The sequence below is a fragment of the Oreochromis aureus genome, linkage group 5 (genome assembly GCF_013358895.1).
Source record: "Oreochromis aureus strain Israel breed Guangdong linkage group 5, ZZ_aureus, whole genome shotgun sequence".
In the NCBI taxonomy this organism is placed as follows: domain Eukaryota; kingdom Metazoa; phylum Chordata; class Actinopteri; order Cichliformes; family Cichlidae; genus Oreochromis; species Oreochromis aureus.
In genome coordinates, this window is record NC_052946.1 from 18,647,954 (window position 1) to 18,668,552 (window position 20,599).

The 20,599-nt window shown below is 41.9% G+C and overlaps 3 protein-coding genes across 4 annotated transcripts; all 3 read right to left on the minus strand.

Annotated features, from left to right (window-relative positions):
• Positions 1 to 135: 135 nt before the first annotated feature.
• si:dkey-197j19.6 (neural Wiskott-Aldrich syndrome protein) lies at positions 136 to 6,571 on the minus strand. Its single transcript, XM_031757143.2, has 9 exons — positions 6,367 to 6,571; positions 2,303 to 2,449; positions 1,994 to 2,080; positions 1,824 to 1,899; positions 1,661 to 1,733; positions 1,484 to 1,568; positions 1,224 to 1,377; positions 878 to 1,110; positions 136 to 795 (listed from the first exon to the last, which is right to left on the minus strand). The coding sequence occupies exons 1-9, from the start codon at positions 6,463 to 6,465 to the stop codon at positions 655 to 657; spliced, it is 1,095 nt and encodes a 364-aa protein (XP_031613003.1). The 5' UTR covers positions 6,466 to 6,571; the 3' UTR covers positions 136 to 654.
• A 706-nt stretch (positions 6,572 to 7,277) lies between these two features.
• LOC116333887 (MAP kinase-activated protein kinase 2-like) lies at positions 7,278 to 12,557 on the minus strand. 2 transcript variants are annotated; one of them, XM_031757169.2, is made up of 11 exons: positions 12,307 to 12,557; positions 11,937 to 12,192; positions 10,732 to 10,871; positions 9,894 to 9,958; positions 9,727 to 9,806; positions 9,342 to 9,468; positions 9,089 to 9,164; positions 8,815 to 8,939; positions 8,221 to 8,306; positions 8,062 to 8,142; positions 7,278 to 7,972 (listed from the first exon to the last, which is right to left on the minus strand). In XM_031757169.2, the coding sequence occupies exons 1-11, from the start codon at positions 12,321 to 12,323 to the stop codon at positions 7,736 to 7,738; spliced, it is 1,290 nt and encodes a 429-aa protein (XP_031613029.1). In that variant the 5' UTR covers positions 12,324 to 12,557; the 3' UTR covers positions 7,278 to 7,735. The 2 variants fall into 2 exon arrangements, with proteins under 2 accessions (XP_031613029.1, XP_039468340.1); XM_039612406.1 differs by lacking the exons at positions 11,937 to 12,192; positions 12,307 to 12,557 and adding an exon at positions 10,968 to 11,918.
• A 438-nt stretch (positions 12,558 to 12,995) lies between these two features.
• uroc1 (urocanate hydratase 1) lies at positions 12,996 to 19,986 on the minus strand. Its single transcript, XM_031757163.2, has 19 exons — positions 19,775 to 19,986; positions 19,133 to 19,263; positions 18,013 to 18,106; positions 17,847 to 17,906; positions 17,636 to 17,764; positions 17,488 to 17,549; positions 17,332 to 17,398; positions 17,070 to 17,213; positions 16,876 to 16,964; positions 16,206 to 16,268; positions 15,900 to 16,079; positions 15,707 to 15,804; positions 15,547 to 15,619; positions 15,208 to 15,397; positions 14,979 to 15,077; positions 14,784 to 14,883; positions 13,744 to 13,825; positions 13,554 to 13,653; positions 12,996 to 13,457 (listed from the first exon to the last, which is right to left on the minus strand). Exons 1-19 carry the CDS (start codon positions 19,898 to 19,900, stop codon positions 13,317 to 13,319), a joined length of 2,028 nt encoding a protein of 675 aa, XP_031613023.1. The 5' UTR covers positions 19,901 to 19,986; the 3' UTR covers positions 12,996 to 13,316.
• Between the last annotated feature and the right edge of the window lie 613 nt (positions 19,987 to 20,599).

Genomic DNA, 20,599 nt, shown 5'->3' on the forward strand with positions numbered 1-20,599 from the left:
ACTTTGACCTTGGCCTTTACACTGTTTATGTCTGGATAAATAAAGTCAGATTTTACTGAATTGTAAGCAAACTGAAAGCAGGCAGTGCTGTTATAGTACAGGAGAACAGAGCTTCCATATCTTGTCTATAATGCGTGCTTCACTTTGTTTATTCTTTATGTTCCACCGTGGGTGTAGATTAAAGCACATCCTTTAAAAAATACATAAAACATTACACCCCACAGAAATCAGAATATTTAAAAACATAAACATTACAGTCATAACAAATGTTATACAGAAGACAAGTAAAACATACACTTTCAGCTAGATTTCCAGAAAAGAAACTAAAGCAAAAGAGTAGTTAAAAATTCATCTGTTTCTTCATTTATCTTTATATTACTGTAGGCTACATTTAAGGAAGCTGGGATTTACTTTGGGAAGTGAAAATCTGGCCCTTTGTTATCTATTTTAGTGACATCTATGACTACATACTGTACTGACATGATGGCATTTTAGATTTTTTAAAAATGCACAACGTGGCTTTTCATTTTACCACATGGGCCTTATGGTAATTTAATCTGACCACTGCCTTGTTTGACAATCAAAGCCAAAAAGCCGCATCTATAACTACATTTACAGTACAAGCTGACTTCCAAGATCTCTTAAAGGAGTCCGTCATTGGTTAGTATTAGGATTAGTAGTAGTAGGTTCTCCATCTTCGCTGTTGCTTCGCTGAAGCATCCGTTTTTCTTTGAACGCTTCTCTCAGTGCAGCCAGGATTAAGTCACCTGTCTCTGTTGATTTTCGGGAGCCAGCCTAACAGCACAAAACAAAAAAGTTCGTTCAGCCCACCCACTGTGTACAAGTATGGATGCTCAATGAGATCTTTTCCTCTTACATTTTTGAAACTTGCACTCTTTCTGATCCTCTCTGTAGGTGCTGGCGGAGGGGGAGGTGGAGGGAAAGGAATCGGAGTGTTTGTCTGACTCTTGTCCACCGTGTCCATGTCCCTTGGTGTTTGTTGAAAAGTGTTGCTGTCTTTGATGGAAGGGACTGGTGGTAACGGGCCCTTCTTCAGACTGAGAGACATGGAAGCCCCTGCAGATCTTGGCAGTGTCTGAGAGATTGGGCCTGTGTGCATATGACAGAACACTGTCTTAAAAAATATAAACAATTGTATTTTTCCTGAAAATAAAACGTAAATAAATAGAGCACATACTAATAAACTTATCGGGATATAGTACCTCTGCTTCTCAGCTCTCTCTGCACAGCCTTCAGCCCTCCAAACTTGCTGATGATGCAGTCAACAGCTTCGGCAATGTCTTTGCCTTTCAGGTCTTCTTCAGTGAGTTTGGCCTGCATCAACAGTCTCCTCATAGCCGGGTCAAGATCCTTAAACTTCACCAAGCAGACATAACAGGGAGTGATTTATCATGCTATTATTAATGACTAATAACAGCTTAACAGTTACCCCATTAACATTTCACTGTAGAGTTTGACATACAGGACTTGAGGCTGGAGGAGCTGCCGTGGAAGATGTGTCCATAGGGAGATCTTTCTCCTCATTCAAACTGTCCAATGGTTCAATTCTAAAGAGAACAAAAAAACACAAAACTGTGGACCACCTCTTTAACGCTCTTTCCTTCACTCTAAAGACACGAAGTGGTGCTATCTTTCTTACCCCAAATCATCAGCAGGCAGTTCCCTCGTTGAACTGCCCGCTGCTGTCATTTCAATCATGCTGGTCATCTTTTCTGTAAATATAAAGGTAGTATTAAAATATGAGACAGGGCTGAGCCTATGAGAGCATTTATACGTGTAGATGTGTTTGTTATTATTCTAACCACAAGCAGCCTCCACGGTATGATGAAACTCCTCTGCCTCAGTCTCATTTGCAAAGTTGACGCCTACCTGGTAGTCCTGCGAAAACACAGCAAATCTACCCAAATCCAACCTAAAAGTGGCACTCTGATAATCAAAAGGCACGCACCGATGCCCAAACAGGATCACTTACATCTGCGGGGAAAGTATGGAAGAAAGCACGTGCTGCAGTGTACTTGAATGGAATGTACATTTCCTGCTCCCACAGTAACTTGGCACGCTGTGTTTCAGAATGAGAGGAGTTGTTAGAGTTACACGAGGAAAAGCACAGGCGCACCCATCAGGATGAGCCTTCCTATTGTTGCTGAAGGAAACCTCAAAGTAGAGGAAACTCTTCAAGCTGCCCCGTGCTATGCCATGCTGGAAGCAGCCTGCACGTTTCAGCATATGTGCCAGTTTGAGTGGGTGGAGTGACTGTGAGCAGTAATGATGTTCTTCTTACCTTGACGCAGTATAGGCGCAGGAAATAGGAATGCAAGGACGAATCCTCAATGAGACACACCACACCGCATTCTAAGCGACTCCAGCTTGGCCTCTCCCCTGGGGTACTTTCGGCCTGTAGTATCTGTGCTACTGTAGATTTGATCAGCTGAAATAGACAGTAGTGGTGCAAAGTGCATCAATATATGATGTGCAATTTAATAAGTTACAAGGCACAGGCATGTTTATGTTGGTGTTAAATTTTAGAAAATGCCAATTTAATGCAACTTCCTGGTGTCTTTGTGTAAATGTCTCTTCAGTAATTATCTTGTGCAGTTAGCTTTGGTTTGTTTTTCTGATATTTTGCATTAACCCTGTCCTTAAGACACTGTGCGCCCGTCCTCCTACACATTCACTTCTTTAATGAGTAACATCCGATTTTAAAAAAAGAAATCATTTGCTTTCGAAACCAGCTCACGTTTCCTGACTGACAGTAACCCTTTGAGTCATTCTAGTTTCATTTTACAGCTGCTTCTCAGAGAGACCGATGACCTCTTTTCCATTTAACTTCTTTCTGTTGCTTCAATTAGGTAATAGTGGACTACTTTTAAGTAAACCTGTAGTTTAACTACATTTTGTAATACCTTTCTGCTTTGTTCAACTACATTCAATTTTAAATCACAATTTCATGGTGATTCAAGTAGAGTAGCTCTTTTAAAAAAATAGTTTTTGTACACTGAAATGACGAGACGTGCAGAGGAGGGATGGTGGAAATATTAGACAAAGGATGCCAAAGATAGAGCTGCCATGCAGGAGGGAAAAAGGAAGCTCTCAGAGATGCACTGAGCACTTCTTCACTCCACTGACCTCTTTTCACGGCCCACGTGTTTATGTTACCACTGCAGCATGTCATTGCCTTTTTGTCCTCTCTCTCCCATAGTCTGTGTTTTGTCCTGCCTCCCTACAATCTCTTTTCTTTTCTCTTCTCTTTCCCCTCAACCCCCAGCTGGTCATGACAGATGGCTTTCCCTCTCTGAGCCTGGTTCTGCTGGAGGTTTCTTTCTGTCAAAAGTACATTTTTTTCTTCTCCATGTTGCAAAATGCTTGCTCATATGGGGTTGCTTGATTTGTGGGGTGTTCTCCAATACTGCAGGGTCTTTACTTTACAATTTAAAGCACCCTGAGGCAACTGTTGTTGTGATTTGGGGCAATATAAATACACCTGAACTGAACTGAATACTGTAATATAATGTAATTTGACCTGCCTCACACCTCTCTTCCTCTAACCCTGCAAAGGCCCAGGCAATGTATACATCAGGCAGATAACCATACACACTTGACTTATGTGTAGTGCATGTGAAAAGTGGTGGAAGCTGCTCACTGTCTGCAGAATGCAAAATCCAAACCTCAGCCCTATAGATTTACCACTGCCTTAGGCAAATCCATGACAATGATTACAGCCACTGATAGAACATTTGTTTTTATTTGAGAGCTAATGCACTTGAGTAGAGACTTTTTCTTCTTTCAGCTCATCACCACAGCTGATCTAGCATTCTCCTCATCTGTCACAACAACCCTCTGCATGTCCTTCTTCACTACATCCATGAAACTTCTCTACAGTCTTTCTCTTTTCTTCCTGCCTGTCAGCTCCACTGTCTACTGTCTCTCCTGTGCATGTGTCCAAACCATCTCTGCCTTGTTTCTCTAACCTTTTCTCCATTCTGGTCACTCCCAATGAAAGTTTAAGCATCTTCAGCTCTGCCACCTTCATCTCCACTTCCTGTGTTTTTGTTAGTTCCGCTTTCTCCACACCGCACATAATAGCGGGTCTAAGTACCATATTGTAAACCTTTCTTTGCACTGTTAGCTATCCTGCTGTCACAAATCCCCCCCCGCCCCCCGACGTTCGTCTCCACCCACTCTACCCTGCCTGCACTCTTTATTCTTCTTAAGCAGGGACTAATCAGCATGTTTTTCCTTTTCTTTTAATGAAACCAAACCTGGAACCTTGCACTTTTCCAGTGGCATTTAATGTTTCAGTTCATGTATATTAGAGTTTCTGTCGATTTTTGTTGTCATTTGAATGTTTTAGCATTATAAATTGTTATAACTGTCTTTCGTTGTGGTGGAGGCGTGTGGGTTTGGCTCAGCGACAGGGGAGGGGTGGAGCACGGGCTAGGCATTGTATAATTATGTCTCTCGTACTTGTGCAGTAGTACACTTGGGCCAGGTGTGTGGAGTGAGCATGGACGGGCAGTTGGTGTGGTCGTGTTAGCAGGTGAGTGAACGTGACGTTGTTTGGAAAGACAATTTTACTGTGAAAGCAAACACAAGTAATAAAGGAAGAAAGCACCATAAAAGAACCATCTGTACGTGTCTCAGGGAACCCACAATGGCAGTGACATGCTGCATCATAAATTGCTGTCAGTAGTTTGTACTTCAAACTGCATTTTCAAAGCAGCTTTTTCTCACCACAGGCAAGTCAGTCTCATCCATACCACATAAAACATGGAATAACAAGACTGCGGACTATTGGAGATTCATCAAGATATCTAATGTTCTCTGTTGTGCTGATGACACAGTTACATCTGTCTAGAACAGGGGTGGGCAATCTCAGTCCACGAGGGCCGGTGTCCCTGCAGGTTTTAGATCTCACCTTGGGTCAACACACCTGAATCACATGATTAGTTCGTTACCAGGCCTCTGGAGAACTGCAGGACATGTTGAGGAGCTAATTTAGCCATTTAAATCAGCTTTGTTGGTTCGAGGACACATCTAAAACCTACAGGGACACCGGCCCTCGTGGACTGAGATTGCCCACCCCTGGTCTAGAATGTGTTAGTCAGGCTATACTGACAGGTACAGTTCTGCAGTGCTATGTACATATGGACAGTATTAACATAGGGGAAAAAGATATATATATATAAAATGTACAATATACAAGCCGTATTTTTAAGAAAGAAGAAGAAGGAAAAAAAAGTAGTATGTAATAAATAGTGTTATGTATATACAGTTGAGTTATCTACTAAGTGCCAGCGTACAACAACAGGCGCAATGCAGTGTGTGTGCATATAAACACAGGATACCATACAAGAACTTTATAGTGCCCTAAAAGGGGTCATTAACCATTTACACTCCACTATAAAGGATGTATTTGTGAACTCTGGAAGTTAACCCTAGAATTTTGTTGGAGGATATAAAAGAATGTATTTTTTTCACTTTTGTGATTTTTTTTCTCCATTTAGTATTTTTATGTTGCCAATCAAACAGCCATCTATGGCTGCACCATGAAGACGATGTCTTTTCTATCAGTGTCTCTGTTCTGGGTTTGCTCTGTGTCTTTTTTCCCAAATTGTTTCTTGTTGGTAGTGATAATGTCAGTGTAACGTAATTAACTGGGAGAGCCTGTTTGTGCATAGCCCAATTTGATCTACACCAGTGAGAGCAGGTACAGTGCCTCTGTGTTTCGCAACAGGAACCTCTACTCTCTAAGCAAAAGAAAACAGAGGGAAGGGAACAAATACACCACAGAATTTAAAATTTCATTAAATAACTGTCTAAAGCCCTAACACTGAAAAAATTTTATAAATGCCTCATTTATTTACTGCAGAGTGGAATTTAAATAACATTTAAATATTGTGGTTGATGTTCTGGCAACACAACGGTGCTAGACAAAACAACCATCTGAGACTGCGGATGACAAGATTAGACTAAATGTAAAACTAAAACAGCTCTAACACATGGCCCATTCATACACCAGGCTCCTTCTGATAGCAGCAGATGATAACATGAAAACAAGTGTGAGCATGAAATGATTCAGAGAGACATACATCATAGTACATTGAGCTACTACAGTAATATTATCATCATGTAGAATTTAACAGATGGCGGGAATGTGTTTTACCCTCTTAACACACATTCAATTTTCTCAGCCTTGTTATTTATTTTTCCATCATATTTTACAGCATTTATGAATAAATGTATCAAATAAATGTAACAAATAAACACCAAACATTTTAAATCGGCTGCTAATCTGATTAAAACGAGTATATTTCAGCTGTTTTCAGAGACATTAATGAAGTGTACCTTACACTGTGGCTCCAGCAGACTGATGAGGACGCCTTTCTCACGGATCGTCAGGAGGTCACTTATAACCTGACTTCCAGTAATCAGGGACAAGGCCATCACAGAAACTCCTGTTTTCCTCGCCTTACCTGAACAGTCTTAATCTCGCCTTTCCTCCCGTTCCAGATGCGTCCAGTGGACCTGTCCTGAACACACCGCTTCCTGATCCTAACCATAGTTTGAATGGTAACGTTTCCATTACAGCATCTCATCATGCAAATTTATGGACGCTTTGTATCCACTCAGTTTTGAGTAACCAAATGATCGAGGGTGCATACTCAAAGGTCACTTGTACAATCGTCAGTGAAACAAAAGTGTACTTATTAATCATATGTAGGATGAAGTGTAAATAAAGTTGTTTTTAAGGAAAACAGTTCCCTGTTCTGGTTGGGATACAACGTTTTAAGACAAACACACTACTAAATACCTACATTCATATATTTGCTTAAGTTCTGTACCCAAGGAAATTATTTTACTTTCCCTGAATATTTACATTTCCATGTTGCTTTAAATCCATGAACGTTCCAGTGGAAAATATTGACTCATTTTCTCCCACTGCATGAGATCAGGGTTTCACATAGAAATCCCAATAGAAGGCTTTAAAATCTGACATTGTTAAAGACTCAGTTACAAAGTAAATAAAGTAGTTAGTATAATTATAAGCACATCTTCTCTCATGGTTTTGTATACATGACACATCCAAGTTTGATTGCCACACTTGAATTAGAGAGCTTGTGTTTTGGTTTTGCACACTTTAGAGTGAAAAAGTGAACAACATTTATCTTGACGCCAAGTACAACAGGAAACACTAACGGCTTGGTAAAGGAAGACATTTCAAGCACGACCAAGATTAATAATGAGCAAGAACCATGTTAACACCTTCATATCGCAAGGTTTATTAGTCCCTTGACAGCACAGTGACATAACCACGTAAAGAGTAGTGACTTGTAAAGAGGAATTACTAGTTGTATGTTATCTTGCCTAACTATCTTTTATGGCTTCCATATATCGTCTTTCATTGGTTACAGCGAGGAAAATCAGTTCCTAATGCTTATACAAAGTCTCTGAGCTTAATACTTTTTCTTGTTTTACTCACAATCAGAATAAATTGAAAGTTTCCAAGTATCTTCGAGATCTGTATAAAATGAGCTGCCATGTAAAATGTGACAGGACACCAATGTAAAAGATAAAAAACAACATTTTATTTCACTTTAAGTAGTAAGAGTTAAAAATAAATGGGATTCTTTAAAGTGAGTGCAGGAACACAAAGAACGAGTAAAATACAACAATTGATATGTGGATGGAAAATGTTGCTACTCTGGTTTTAATGCTACTTTTCTTCCGTGATCATGTTACCATGTTCTTCAGAAAACAATACTTCTCTCTGACTGTTACACACTCCTGATCCATCTCCATCCCCTCTGTCAGCTTCCTCTACGCCGTCAGCTCCCGGAGGAACGGGCCTCTTGCGTCTCTTCAGCAGAGGGTTGTTGGATGTATCCAAGTCTTTGATCTTCACCTGGTCGTAGTCGACGCGCATCGTGGCCAGGGCACTGGTCATTTCCTCCTGTTGGAAGACACAGTTTGTGCTTTAAATCTGAGCTAATGCTCTACTGCCATCTTGTGGCCAGATTCTGAAGTAAATACAATTCTCACCTTTACATCTTCCCATAGTTCCTTGTCCTCTGTCAAAACCTGAGAGGTGTACAAAGGTGTTTGAGGGACCACCATGGATTGCTGTTAAATAAAAACATTCACATCAGCGTGTGCACTGGGAGAAAACACAGAGGTGAATGGGCACAGGTGTTAACTCACACTAATCCAAGGATGGTTCATGAACTGTCCAATCGTCATCCTCTCGCTGGGGTCTGTCTTCAGTAACTGAATGATGAGCTGTTTGGCTGCAGGTAACATTAAGAAACACAGTCAAGCAATCCAACAGGGCAACGTGCATGTGCAATAGAGATATTTTTATGGGTTTATCTCAGATGTTATGTTGCAAAAGCTCCAAAGCTCTGAGAAGTGTTATGTTCTCAATTCTTCAGTGATTGGAATCGAAAACTAATGCAAAAGAACAACAACAAAAAAATCCTCTTCACTCAAGAGAACAAAAAGATACACACAGACAACACCATGGGAAGTTTAAACATACAGAGATCTAGTGTGGCAAACCATGAGGTTCCTATTACTGTCAGCGGAAAGTTTACGCAGGTCATTTCCACTCTCTCTGTTAAGCACATGATTATGTTGTTAGAGGGTGCAAGGATTAAAGTGAGGCTGAACGCTGAAGCGCCGTGGCACAGTAATTTACACTGTGTGGACCAATAGCATATTCATTTAGAGCCTCTCTCTACTTGCATTTTATTTCACAGCAGTGCAAGTATTGTTTAGTTATTCTGTTAGTCTGACCTTCCTCAGAAACGTCTGCCCACTCTGGGTTCGGAAACTCATATTGGCCCAACCTGATCCTCTGTTTCATGCCTGGAGAGATGGCCTGGCTTGTGTTTGAGTAGAATGGAGGAAACCCACAGAGTCTAGAAAAGAGAAGAGAAGAGAAGAGAAGAGAAGAAGAGAAGAGAAGAGAAGAGAAGAGAAGACAGCTTTACACTTTCTTAATTTTGCACTATGCAGAATTGATTTTTAGTCATTAGTATTGCTAATTAGAGAGGCACAAGATACTCACAGGATGTACATGATTACACCCAAAGACCACATGTCACATGATTTGTCGTATTTCTCTGGCCCAAGCACTTCTGGCGCTGAAAGGGCAAACAGTTACAACACGATAATGTGTGCAGAGTCACAAAAACCATGTCAATCATATGCAGACACACATGGAGACAGTAATAAATAAAATAAAACACATTTTGACTCTAATACTGCCAAATACGCAGTGCACCTGAAACTCCTGCTATCACATTTCACTGGACACTCACCAACATAATACGGAGTGTAACACGGAGTTTGCAGGGAGTTGTGCAGCGTCATCTCCTTAGCAAAGCCAAAGTCAGTCAGCTTTAGAGTAGCGTTGCTCTCTTTAGTTGTGTAGAGCAAGTTTTCAGGCTGTGGAGAGAATAACAAACAAGGAAAAACTCTTTAATCCGACTGCGTTTTATAAAATCTTTTCTTTTCTTTTCTTTTCTTTCTTTTATTAACTGTGTAAATAACTTCCAGGGCACAGCGTACTGCTGCATCTCACTGATACACACACAGTGGTCTTTTTCAATGCATCAACTTTACACTAAAGTTTTAATGTAATGTTGCATATTTTAACCACACTTGCGGTCTTCAGCAGCTTCTGAAAGAACAGCGGTACAGTACCTTTACATCTCTGTGAGCAATGTCCATGTGGTGGAGGTATTCTATGGCCATGCCAATGTCATGCATGATCTCCGACACCTCTGATTGGAGGATATGAGAGACATGGTAGCACAGATTGCAATGCAGAAACCATTAAATGAAATTGTTAAAGGTGAACTCTAACCCACCTCTCTCTGTGAAAGCCTGGTCCCCTCTGGCCTGAATGCGACTGAACAGTTCCCCTCCCTCCATGCTGAGACAAGATTAACATAGAGATCAGAACTGGGGCAGTGAGGGTACTCTTGGCAAATGACCACAGCTGTCCGCTGCAATCACGGTTTTATAACAAAGCAAGTCATTGTGCCCGACTATTAACTGCTCAGACGGGTGCAGTCTGAGCAGGTTTTTATTTGACCACCATTTCTTAGACTTGTGTGCATTCAATTATTATTATTAGTTATTTATATTTATTTATTTTATTACATTAGTCTGAGGCAATGGAGGGAAACAGTGTACACAAACTGGTGTACCCTTTGAATGACAATAAAATAGCTATTCTATTCTATTCTATTCTATTCTATTCTATTCTCAAATCTTATGAATTGTGTGCTGATTATTGATTGATTGGATCTGATTATCACTATGTTTTTCCTCTGTTCTTCTTTTGTTGCGTCCACTTTGAGTTTTAGTTTAACTGTTTTCACAAGTTAAAATTTAACACGAAGCAAAATAACAACATAAATAACACAAATGCTCACATTTTTTAATTTTGGCTGTTTGTACGAATAATCACACTCAAACCACCTCTTCAGTGAAGTTATAATGAGTTTTCAAAATTCTGGAGTGTTTAAAACACCATTGATTAATCAGTGAAATGAGAAAATTATTAGTTACAATATTTACTTTGAAAAGTCTGTTGGTTAAATCAGATTCACAAACTGTTCTCCAATATCTGTAAAAGCCATTTTTAAGCAACGGCTTTTGCTTAAAGGCGCCAAAAAACAGTGTGATGCTGTTCATTCTCACCATTCCATAACAATGAGGAGACATTTCTTCCCATGGTGTATGTTCTCATAGAGGCTGAGTATCCGTACGATGTGGGGACCTCCGGACGCTCGCCAGTGCAGCTCGACCTCCCGTCGGGCTTTGGGAGTGTCGTAGAGAATCTGTTGAATGTGACAAAATGTTTTAAACATTATAATGAAATGCTTCAAAATGCAAATCAGTGTTCAAGGCAGGCAAAATTAAAGGCATTAAATTACTGCTGTTTGCTGAGCAGTTATTCCAGAAGGAGCAATAAAAGTCAGGATTTTAAAGCCGCACTCAGCACACATGCTGTATCTTTAAAGGTACACCACTGCAAGAGAGAGAGAGAGGGGCTGAGGAGGGTATCCTGTTTTTCCATTACATGTACACGCCAGACCAAATCCCAACAGCTGTGACAATGCAAGCTGAGTGCTGAAGGAGGAAGATATCACATCAACATACATCGCCACTCACACAATACCACTTATTTCATCACCTCCAAAGAAAAGACGTGGAGGAACTGGAGTGATTGCCCTTCCTGCCTAATTCCATAAGGCTTTCCTGCAATCCCATAGCCAGCTGTTTATTTAATTAACACCAGTTCCTTGGGAGTTGCATCAGGAATGACATCCGACGTGAAAACCTGCCAAATCAAACATGAGGAGCAACCCAATCTGGCGACAGCCTTGTGAATAAGAGAGCAGCTGAAAGTAGCTTTAGAGTTGCATTTCTCCCAACACATAAGCTTTTGTGGGCTCAACATTTCTGCGTGGATGAGGGAAAAATGCGGGATTTTTTTTTTTTCCTTTTTATATGTCAGAGACACGGGTACAAAGTTTTAACAGAGAAGCTCTTTGTCCACATAACAACATCACAACACAGTAAAAACTGTGCAGCAGCATCCCAGACAGCATACAACAGCGTGTGAGACACAACTACTGTCTGGGTAGTTCAAAAAGCAAATCTGCTTCAGGTTACTCCTCCATCCATCCCTGGTTCATGTGTATCATATGATATATCATTCAAAGAAATTTGAAGTTTCCATTAAATCCTGAAGATAAAACGACATTAGGATGTTTGCACAGATTTCCAGTCACCATTACACGGTGCAGACCACAGCAACTGTGGGGAGATGAATAATTGATGGCTGTTCTCTTTCTTTCCAGCGACAACAACAAAATAAAGCGGCAGACACAGTGACAAACCTTGAGCGCACATTTCTCTCCTGTTTTCTTGCAGTAACACTCCAGTACTTTGCCATTGATTCCCAGGCCAAGGACCTGAGATGTTATTTTGTAGTCATCGGTCACCGCGTTTCTCCTGAACTCCAGTTTGAAGTAAGCAGGTGGCTGGAGGTCAGTCAGGCCGCTGCCCAAGTTGGAGTCGCTGTTGGTCGCTGTCCCGTGCTGCGCGGTAATAGGATTTACCGACTGCTCCTCCTGGTAATGATCCATTTTTTCTCTAAAAGCCGACGGTGGCGCAGAAAAGAAAATGTCACCAGGCTCTGCCGCATAAAATACCCAGTGTCATCTTAGCTCATCCACATATATCCAGACGACTTTCTTGCTTACTTACAACACGTCACGATCCATTCTTTTTATGGCTGAAGAAAAAAAATGAGGCAACCTAAAATTAAAAAAAAAAAAAAATCCTCGATGTGCAGAAAAGGGAGGGGAATGCGCACCGTTATACTGTCACGGACTTTAAAGGAGTTCAGAAATTGGCTGGGTAAATATGTAGACGTTAAAAAAAACACAACAAGTGGGGGAAAAAATCTCGGCAAAAAATCTGGTACCTTTGCCTGGTCCTCATCACTGTTATCTGCCTCTTCCTGCAAGGCACACCAACCTCTCCAATTCCCTTACGTCAGCGCGACGAGGCTCAAATTCATGGACCATTCACAGTTTTCTTAAAGGAACAATCCCGCGTTAAGACGCAGGATCTCAGCAGACAGAGCAAAAGACCAGAAATGACTGTAGTAAGTACGCGACCATTCGCCCTCGAGAGTGTAACAAAACGGAACTCGGATCCTCAAAAATGAAATGTGATCCAATTAGAAAGAAGTTGGCTCCCTTTGAGTTTTATATATATACATATACAAAGCTATGAGCAGTGCAAAGTGAAGAAATGTTCAGGGCAGAATCCAACTTGTGTTTTTTATGTGCTATCAACTGTGACCAACTTGGCCTTGGCTCAAACATCAGTCGTTTAACTCTTACTGCGGAGAACTGCAGCTTTTCTTACTTTACATCCTGTATGGCATATGAAATATAGGACTTGACATTTTAATTACTTGATATTAATAGCAGGTTCAGTACACACAAATAACACAGGTTTTATAATGTATACAGGTTCGAAAATGCATTCAAAATATATGAAACACCGAAGCAACCTGATAGTTTTGTTTTTAAAATTGCCACTGTATATAGATTTATTACCTACTGCAGTACTGACAAACATTTTGCAGGCTTTCTGCATACCACCCTTTGTGGTATGGATGCCAATAGTCTGTTATGTAAAATTTGAACAGATGGATAAGTTTTGTGGCTGGTTTTTAACACAGCCTGGTGGTTTTGCCCTGCTGCTTAGCCCTGCAGGGCACGATCCAGCACATGCTCGTCCTGCACAGGAAAGGGCATGGTGACAAGCAACTGCCTGTTCTCCTCCATGGTGCGCTGGATGGTCTCGTAAGCATTTGAATTTCCAGACCAACAGCGACGAGCCACCTGCAACACACAGAAACACACAGATAGCAGCCGGACAATTATCGTCTGCAGACCGTGAAGTGAGGCTGTAAGCTGCTTCACATTCAACTATCTCACCCCATTGGAGACATCCCAGTTGAGCATCAGACGGGCACGCTTTGCTGCCTCCTCTGAGCCGTCCAGCACCAAACCAAATCCTCCATTAATGACTTCACCCCTGTAAATGGGAGGCAGTTATAATCATCCTGATTTAAATTTGTATTAATACATAAATATTGCTTTGGCGAACTGTTGTAGTCAGACTTACCAGCCAACACCACCTCCATTGTGCAGGGCTACCCATGTGGCACCTCTGAATGCATCACCAACAAAGTTCTGAACTGCCATGTCTGCAACAGGTACACGCTGTGAACTGTGACTTGACTTTTTTATTACTGCTCAAGTATTTATGGATTATATGAATGTGGAAATACAAGAACGATGAGAATATGAAAAAAGGCTTTATGTCACCAAAGTTATACGTTTGTGGGCCAAGCCACAACTTTCAGCCACAACAGTTTTCATATCAGCAGTAGTCAAGGAGATTCAGTTTTGTTTTTTTTAAAGACACAATTCGGTTTCAGTACATGAAGCAAAGCGCAGAGCACTTTTCTTTGATACTGATTTCCTGCAGAGGCACTGAAACTCTCCAAACCAGTAATGGGCCATATGCTCTGTTATAAAGCTGCATCTGTCACCACAATGTGCTGCCTGGATGTGAGCTTTAAAATATTTTAAAGCCTCCCATTCTTGTATTCAGAATGCCTTTGAGGAACTGACTTGTGTCATGGGACATTTGTGTGTGTCAGGTTGGGTGCAGGCAGGCCCCAATGCAGGACTCGGCAGACAGACTTTAACTAAAAAACTCAGCTTTATCAGCTGGCAAGTGGCAGGCCAATAAAACAGGCAGGGCAGAGCTGGAACAAACTACCTAAAATAACTAACACTGCTGGACTGATAGGAGAACACACAACACGAGGGGAAATCACAACAACAAACTAAAGAAAACTAGCGGCTTAAATACACACATGAGGTAATCAGGGGGATGGAACACACCAGGGAACACAAGTGAACAAAATCTGACTAATGAGACTGGGGAAGCAAAACTGAATCTAAAACACAGGAGACAGGGGACTCCAACAAAATAAAGAAGGAAGTAATGCACGCTGAGACTTAATTAATTGATCCGGCCCACTTAAGATGACTTGAGCTCAAAGTGGGCTGTATGTGGCCCATGATGTAAAATGAGTTCAATGTATTAAACTTCAAATTTCAGTTGTATTCAGCTGTAGTGAGTGTACCACGTACCTGCGCAGAAGACAGAACCGTCATACACATTAGAAGTCTCTCTGAAGGGGCTGTCTGTGCCGCTAACGTCATGATGGTCTCTGCTAATAACCACTGGCGCCTGAACAAGAGTAACAACAAAGACACTACTGAGACTACACTCAAAACTGAACATCAAGCCTCATGATCACCTTAGCAGACAGTTTATCCTCTTACTGAAACGTTTCCATCAGCAACAGCCTGGTTGATCGCCAAAGCAATGGAGACTCTTCCTTTCTGGTCAGAGTAAAGGATTCTGGCTTGTGATCCTACAACCTAAACAAACAAACGAACACAAAAAATACATGGAGCATATCAGAATTCTTGTTGTATTATTATTAATTTATTACCTGTGTAATTTAAACTGAAATATCCAGTGGGTGGATCGTTTTAGTAGGGAGCTTACCATTTTATGTTTTCCAGCCTCTCTAATCCAGCGAATGTTGTCATTGTACTGCTGTTTCACTCGATCAGGTACATTGGCACTCATTTCCTCCAGGACAGTAGCGGCAATGTTGTCAGTTACAGCGAGATCTCGGGCGTTGCCAGATGTGCACACCCAGCGAAATGGCCCAAAGCCCATTGAGAAAATATCCCTGGGTAAAGGCATATGAAATGCGATCACAAATATTGCACACAAGCTTATTCACACATCTCTTTGAAGGGTCTAGTCACAGTCTAATATGGCATGCTTCACAACACATTTAAACTTAGTGAAGTTTAGTTCATTCAGAAGGTTTCTCACCCCATGATGTGCTGCACATAAGAAGGGTAACGGAACTCTGTTGCTCCTCCACCAACTTTTTGAACTTCTGCACCTGTAAATCAAAAGACAATATTCCTCGTTATTAGTCTATAATTAACTGCATGATAATGGAGTTCTCTGTGTGTGTTAAATTACCTACCAGCTCTTTGGGCCTCCAGGAGGAAAGCATTACCGTAGTCCCAGAAGTGCATGCCTGCATCAGCTAGCTTGTTGATAGCCTTTATTTGTCTTCGGAGGCTGTGATAGCATTTAAAACACATTTCTTCAGCTTAATAGAGAGACATATAAAATAATAACAGAAGAGCTTTGTTAAGCTCTGTGATTAATTTAACCTTTCTTGGACCACGTTGCGGAAACGGTCAGGGTCTGTAGACATGAGCTGGTTGGCCTGTTGGAAACTGAGCTGGACTGGATAGTAACCACCATTATACGGGTTGTGAAGCGAGGTCTGGTCTGAACCCAGATCTACCAGGAGCTCGCCTGTCCTCTCAAACTCCAGCAGGATTCTCTCCCTGTTTAGAAAGAGCAGACTATGACTAAGACCTCAAGAGCACAACAACAACAAAAACTGGCTCCTTCACTGCAGCTGCAGCTGTAGACCTGGGTTTTATAGTGTAAAGTTATCCTGTGTGACTCACCACAAGTCTACAACATTGCCATGGTATCCCAGACTTAGGGGAGTCTTGGCGCTCTTAGCCTCTCTGTAAGAAACAAAGTAGTAATTAGTAACTTTCACAGCTGAGAGATTTACCTGTGGCCTTTCCTGTGGAATCATTCTAACATTGGATCACCATGCTACTTGTATGTTTACGGGGTTTGTTGTAATGTATGAAACATTTTACCACCTCTAATCCACACAAGGTTAAAAGTATACATACAGGCGCAAACACTCCCACTGATATTTGGTTAAATGTTCCTTCGTTGAACAAAGTCTCAACCAAGAGAACATGCTCGAGTGAATCCTGCAAGCTAGTACAGGCAGTCAGCTGGATATGCACTGTTTCATGCATAACCAGTCTCCTTACATCAAAAACCAAACACACCTTCCCAACTTGAGTCTATCTCAGGGCCAACTTTTCAGTCTCTGCCCCTCATATGTTAGAGCTGCTGCTGCCCACCATCCACTTTGTAGGGGATATGTACTCATCATCCTACAGTTTCAGTATTAACATATTTAGGGATAACAACAAGCTCAGACTCTAACTGTCAAACCTTTAATATATTTTTCTGATGCAATAAATCATTTCAAACAAGGTTCAGTCTGACTGAACCTTTGATAAAGACTTTTAATCTAATGTTTTCAGTTACCTTATGCATTTAATGCACTGATCCAAGCTGCTAGTGACCTCCATTAGCCAACCCTGTTCATGTCTCTTTCTCAGAGGAGCCTCATCCACCTAAACACAAATCAAATTCACACAGTCACATTGACTTTACACAGTACTTCCTCTGTTGTTGCTTAGTCATCAGAGTTAATGGGAAATGACTTGAAACCAGCTGACCTCTGCAATCACACCGACGCAGCCGGCAATGACGGCAGCTTTAGCCTGAGCGCCACTCATCCCTCCCAAGCCAGAGGTCACAAACACACGCCCCCTCAGATCACCAGAACCCAGGTACCTCCGGCCAGCATTCAGTACCGTCAGCTGCAAAAAAGGACCACTAATACAAATCCAAAACAGGCACTACAGCATGCATTACTACATTTTTCTGTGAGGGACTTTCAGACTGTGTTGTGTGCATCTGTTTGTAATTATTACAAACCATAGTTCCATGAACAATCCCTTGAGGCCCAATGTAACAGTAGCTGCCTGCCGTCATTTGACCGTACCTGAAAATGCACAGCAAAGAGCAAAGAGACCACACTTGGCATCGCCAGACAAAAAAAGCAAGTAGCTATAATGGATCTTGAGGACTTACATTGATACACCCATGGCAAACATCTTCTCATACTGATCTCTGGAGGAGTAATTTGGAATAACCTGATGGAAGCAAAAGAAAAACATGTGAATGCGTCACTTATCTCTTCATATGACATTAGTGAGCCAAATGCCTGATGCGCCGTTACCATGCCATTGGTGATGATGGCGCGAGGTGAGGAAGGCAGACTGGGGAAAAGACCCATGGGGTGACCGCTGTACATAACCAGAGTTTGTTCCTCTGTCATCTCGCTCAGGTAATGCATCACGAGGCGGAACTGCACCCACACAAATGCAAAACTTAAAAGGTATACACTCTGATCAGAGACAGGCAAACGATCATGTTAACTCAGGCCATACCTGGGCCCAGTTACTGAACACCTGTCCGTTCCCTCCATAGGTGACAAGCTCTTGAGGAAACTGAAGGATAAAGAATGAATTCTTTGTTATTCAAATCAAACACATAAATTATACAGAAAACCTAACATTTTATTCAATAGGCTTAGCCTTGTTAAGCTGTGCTTACCTGAGCGACTGCTGGATCCAGGTTGTTCATGATCATTAGCATCATAGCGGCTGCTTGACGTGTGCGGCATGGGTACTGATCTATGGGGTAAGCTCTTAGGAAGCAGAAGGAAATTCATGTTACTTGTAAAATGGGGGAAAAAAAAAATCAAAATACCACCTAAAAAGTTAAAATGCAGTTTAAATATAAGATATATTTATATTATAGTGGTCTTTCAGTTTCATATTGTTATAGTCTTTGTGGTTTTTTAAATCTTTTCTTCCTCTTTGTTTTCTCTGTTCTACCTGTTCTGCCTAAAGATTCCAATGACTGTAATTCTGAGCACCTCTTTTAAATCTTTATATAAAAAATATGTCCATCCATCCATCTTCATCCGCTTTATCCGAGGCCGGGTCGCGGGGGCAGCAGCCTAAGCAGAGAAGCCCAGACCTCCCTCTCCCCAGCCACCTCCTCCAGCTTATCCGGGGGAACACCAAGGCTTTCCCAGGCCAGCCGAGAGATATAATCTCTCCAGCGTGTCCTGGGTCTGCCCCGGGGCCTCCTCCCAGTGGGACATGCCCGGAACACCTCACCCAGGAGGCGCCCAGGAGGCATCCTTGTCAGATGCCCGAACCACCTCAACTGGCTCCTTTCGATGTGGAGGAGCGCGGGCTCTACTCTGAGCCCCTCCCGGATGGCCGAACTTCTCACCCTATCTCTAAGGGAGAGGCCAGCCACCCTTCGGAGGAAGCTCATTTCTGCCGCTTGTATCCGCGATCTCGTTCTTTCGGTCACTACCCACAGCTCGTGGCCATAGGTGAGGGTAGGGACGTAGATCGACCGGTAAATTGAGAGCTTCGCTTTTACACTCAGCTCCCTCTTCACCACGACGGACCGGTGCAGCGTCCGCATCAAAATATGTAAAAGATGTAAATGCACGCCCACACTGGTAAGTGCCTGTACAACTCAGCCCATATATCGGCAGATTAATAGATTTTTAAAAGTATTACAAAGTGCAACTGTTTGCCTTCTATTAGTTGTAACACTTACAGAAAGATTCTTCAGTGTTAAATATCTGGCTAAATAGAATAGAAATGTTGGCATCAGAATTCTCTCTCAGGCTGTCCTCGGTGAGCCTCACCTCATCCGTAATGTGGGACAGAAGCGGTACATGTATATGTGCCCATACTGCCGCAGCTCTTGAGCAAATTCCGATGCGAGCGTTGCGTGATGGGAGGGGGGGAAATAACGCAGGGCATTTCTCAGCGCCAGCTAGAGGAAAGAGGCATTTAGAGGACGTTAGTCAAGAAAAGTAAATGTTCAGAAGACATGATTAGATCTCTTACTGCTCCCCGGTCTTCTCGTGTAACTTATTAAGCTCTCTGTGTTTTTCTCTAAATTATTCACTCACTTAGTGGGGGACCTTTGAGAATAATCAATTTTTAGGAAAGGGCATGATCCAGGGGAGGTGATGCAATAGGACAGAGGACACAAATGCACTTTCCCATCAGACACATTTAGAGAAGAACAAGTATGTGACATGATAGTGCAGCTCTGTTTGGACAATGTCCAAAAGTTTCTTGTGCACAAATTGTAATGTCACCGCTTTTAATGTTGGTCACATGTCTTTTAAATCTGAATTATCATCATTAGTGCTTACCATTAACTGAAACAATGAAAAGAACTATGGCAGGATATACCTGTGCTACTCACTGACTCATTTCTTGGTGGTAAAGCTCCTACAAACTGTGCGAGAATATAGTTTTGGAGTCCATTTACTCACCCGCTCCTCTTCTGCGGTGAGGTTGGGAGTCCGAATAGGTGCATGTGGCACATTTGGATCTCTTCCCTGGTTAGGTGGCAGAGGGTCGAGGGGCAAACCGCTGCATATCTCCTTCAAACTAGACATGCTGTATTAGATATTTGCTATGACACACCTGATCAGAAACCTGTAGACAAAGGTAAGACTGGAGCCTGACAGTAGCTCTAACGTGGAGAGAAAGAATTCAAGGGAGGGAGGAACATTTGAGGGCAATCGCTCTTTGGCTGACTGTCTCATTGGCTCTTTGGTCATCTTTGCCCTTCACGATGCACCAATGGTACACCGCGACTAGAGGAGGTTGTTTGGTAATTATTGATCCCTCGCGGAGTTTGAAGCAGCACATGCTTGAGTGGACAAACACTTACTGAGACCTCTGGCCCCTGATGCTTACACAGAGAAGTGTGTGTCACAACTTACCGAAACCCTTTAGACAGCACAGTGACTGTGCAGAATCATTTTCACTTCTACTGCAATTACCCCCCCTCGTTCGCTGGCACCTATATAAACGTTGCTCTGTACTTAGGCAGTGCCCTACTAACAAAAACCACAAGTGCAACTAAATACCGCAGTTTTACTGAGAACAGGAAACTACAGGCACGATGTCAGTTTTCAAAGACTTATTGTTTATGGTTCTTTAACCTGATGTACTGATATATTATCAATACACAATATAATATCTTATGTTTTACACCAGAATGTTTTTTGAGTGAAAATTCAACGTCGGTGAGCAAACACATGAGTAACATTGTTCATTTTCCCATTGTTAATGATGTAAACCTGCAATAT

Excerpts from the sequence above, each read along its gene's own strand:
- si:dkey-197j19.6 (XM_031757143.2), bottom strand. The coding sequence starts at position 6,465 with ATGGCCTTGTCCCTGATTACTGGAAGTCAGGTTATAAGTGACCTCCTG. Across the intron at positions 1,378-1,483 it reads CTCCTCCAGCCTCAAGTCCT|TTTAAGGATCTTGACCCGGC; the intron begins GTATGTCAAACT and ends TGCTTGGTGAAG. Across the intron at positions 1,111-1,223 it reads GAGAGAGCTGAGAAGCAGAG|GCCCAATCTCTCAGACACTG; the intron begins GTACTATATCCC and ends ATATGCACACAG.
- LOC116333887 (XM_031757169.2), bottom strand. Across the intron at positions 8,940-9,088 it reads GGTGTAATCATGTACATCCT|ACTCTGTGGGTTTCCTCCAT; the intron begins GTGAGTATCTTG and ends TCTCTTTTCTAG. Across the intron at positions 8,307-8,814 it reads GGCAGACGTTTCTGAGGAAG|CCAAACAGCTCATCATTCAG; the intron begins GTCAGACTAACA and ends TGTTACCTGCAG.
- uroc1 (XM_031757163.2), bottom strand. The coding sequence starts at position 19,900 with ATGTCTAGTTTGAAGGAGATATGCAGCGGTTTGCCCCTCGACCCTCTG. Across the intron at positions 17,765-17,846 it reads TGTTCAGTAACTGGGCCCAG|TTCCGCCTCGTGATGCATTA; the intron begins GTATGGCCTGAG and ends GTGTGGGTGCAG. Across the intron at positions 15,398-15,546 it reads TATGTGCAGCACATCATGGG|GGATATTTTCTCAATGGGCT; the intron begins GTGAGAAACCTT and ends GCCTTTACCCAG.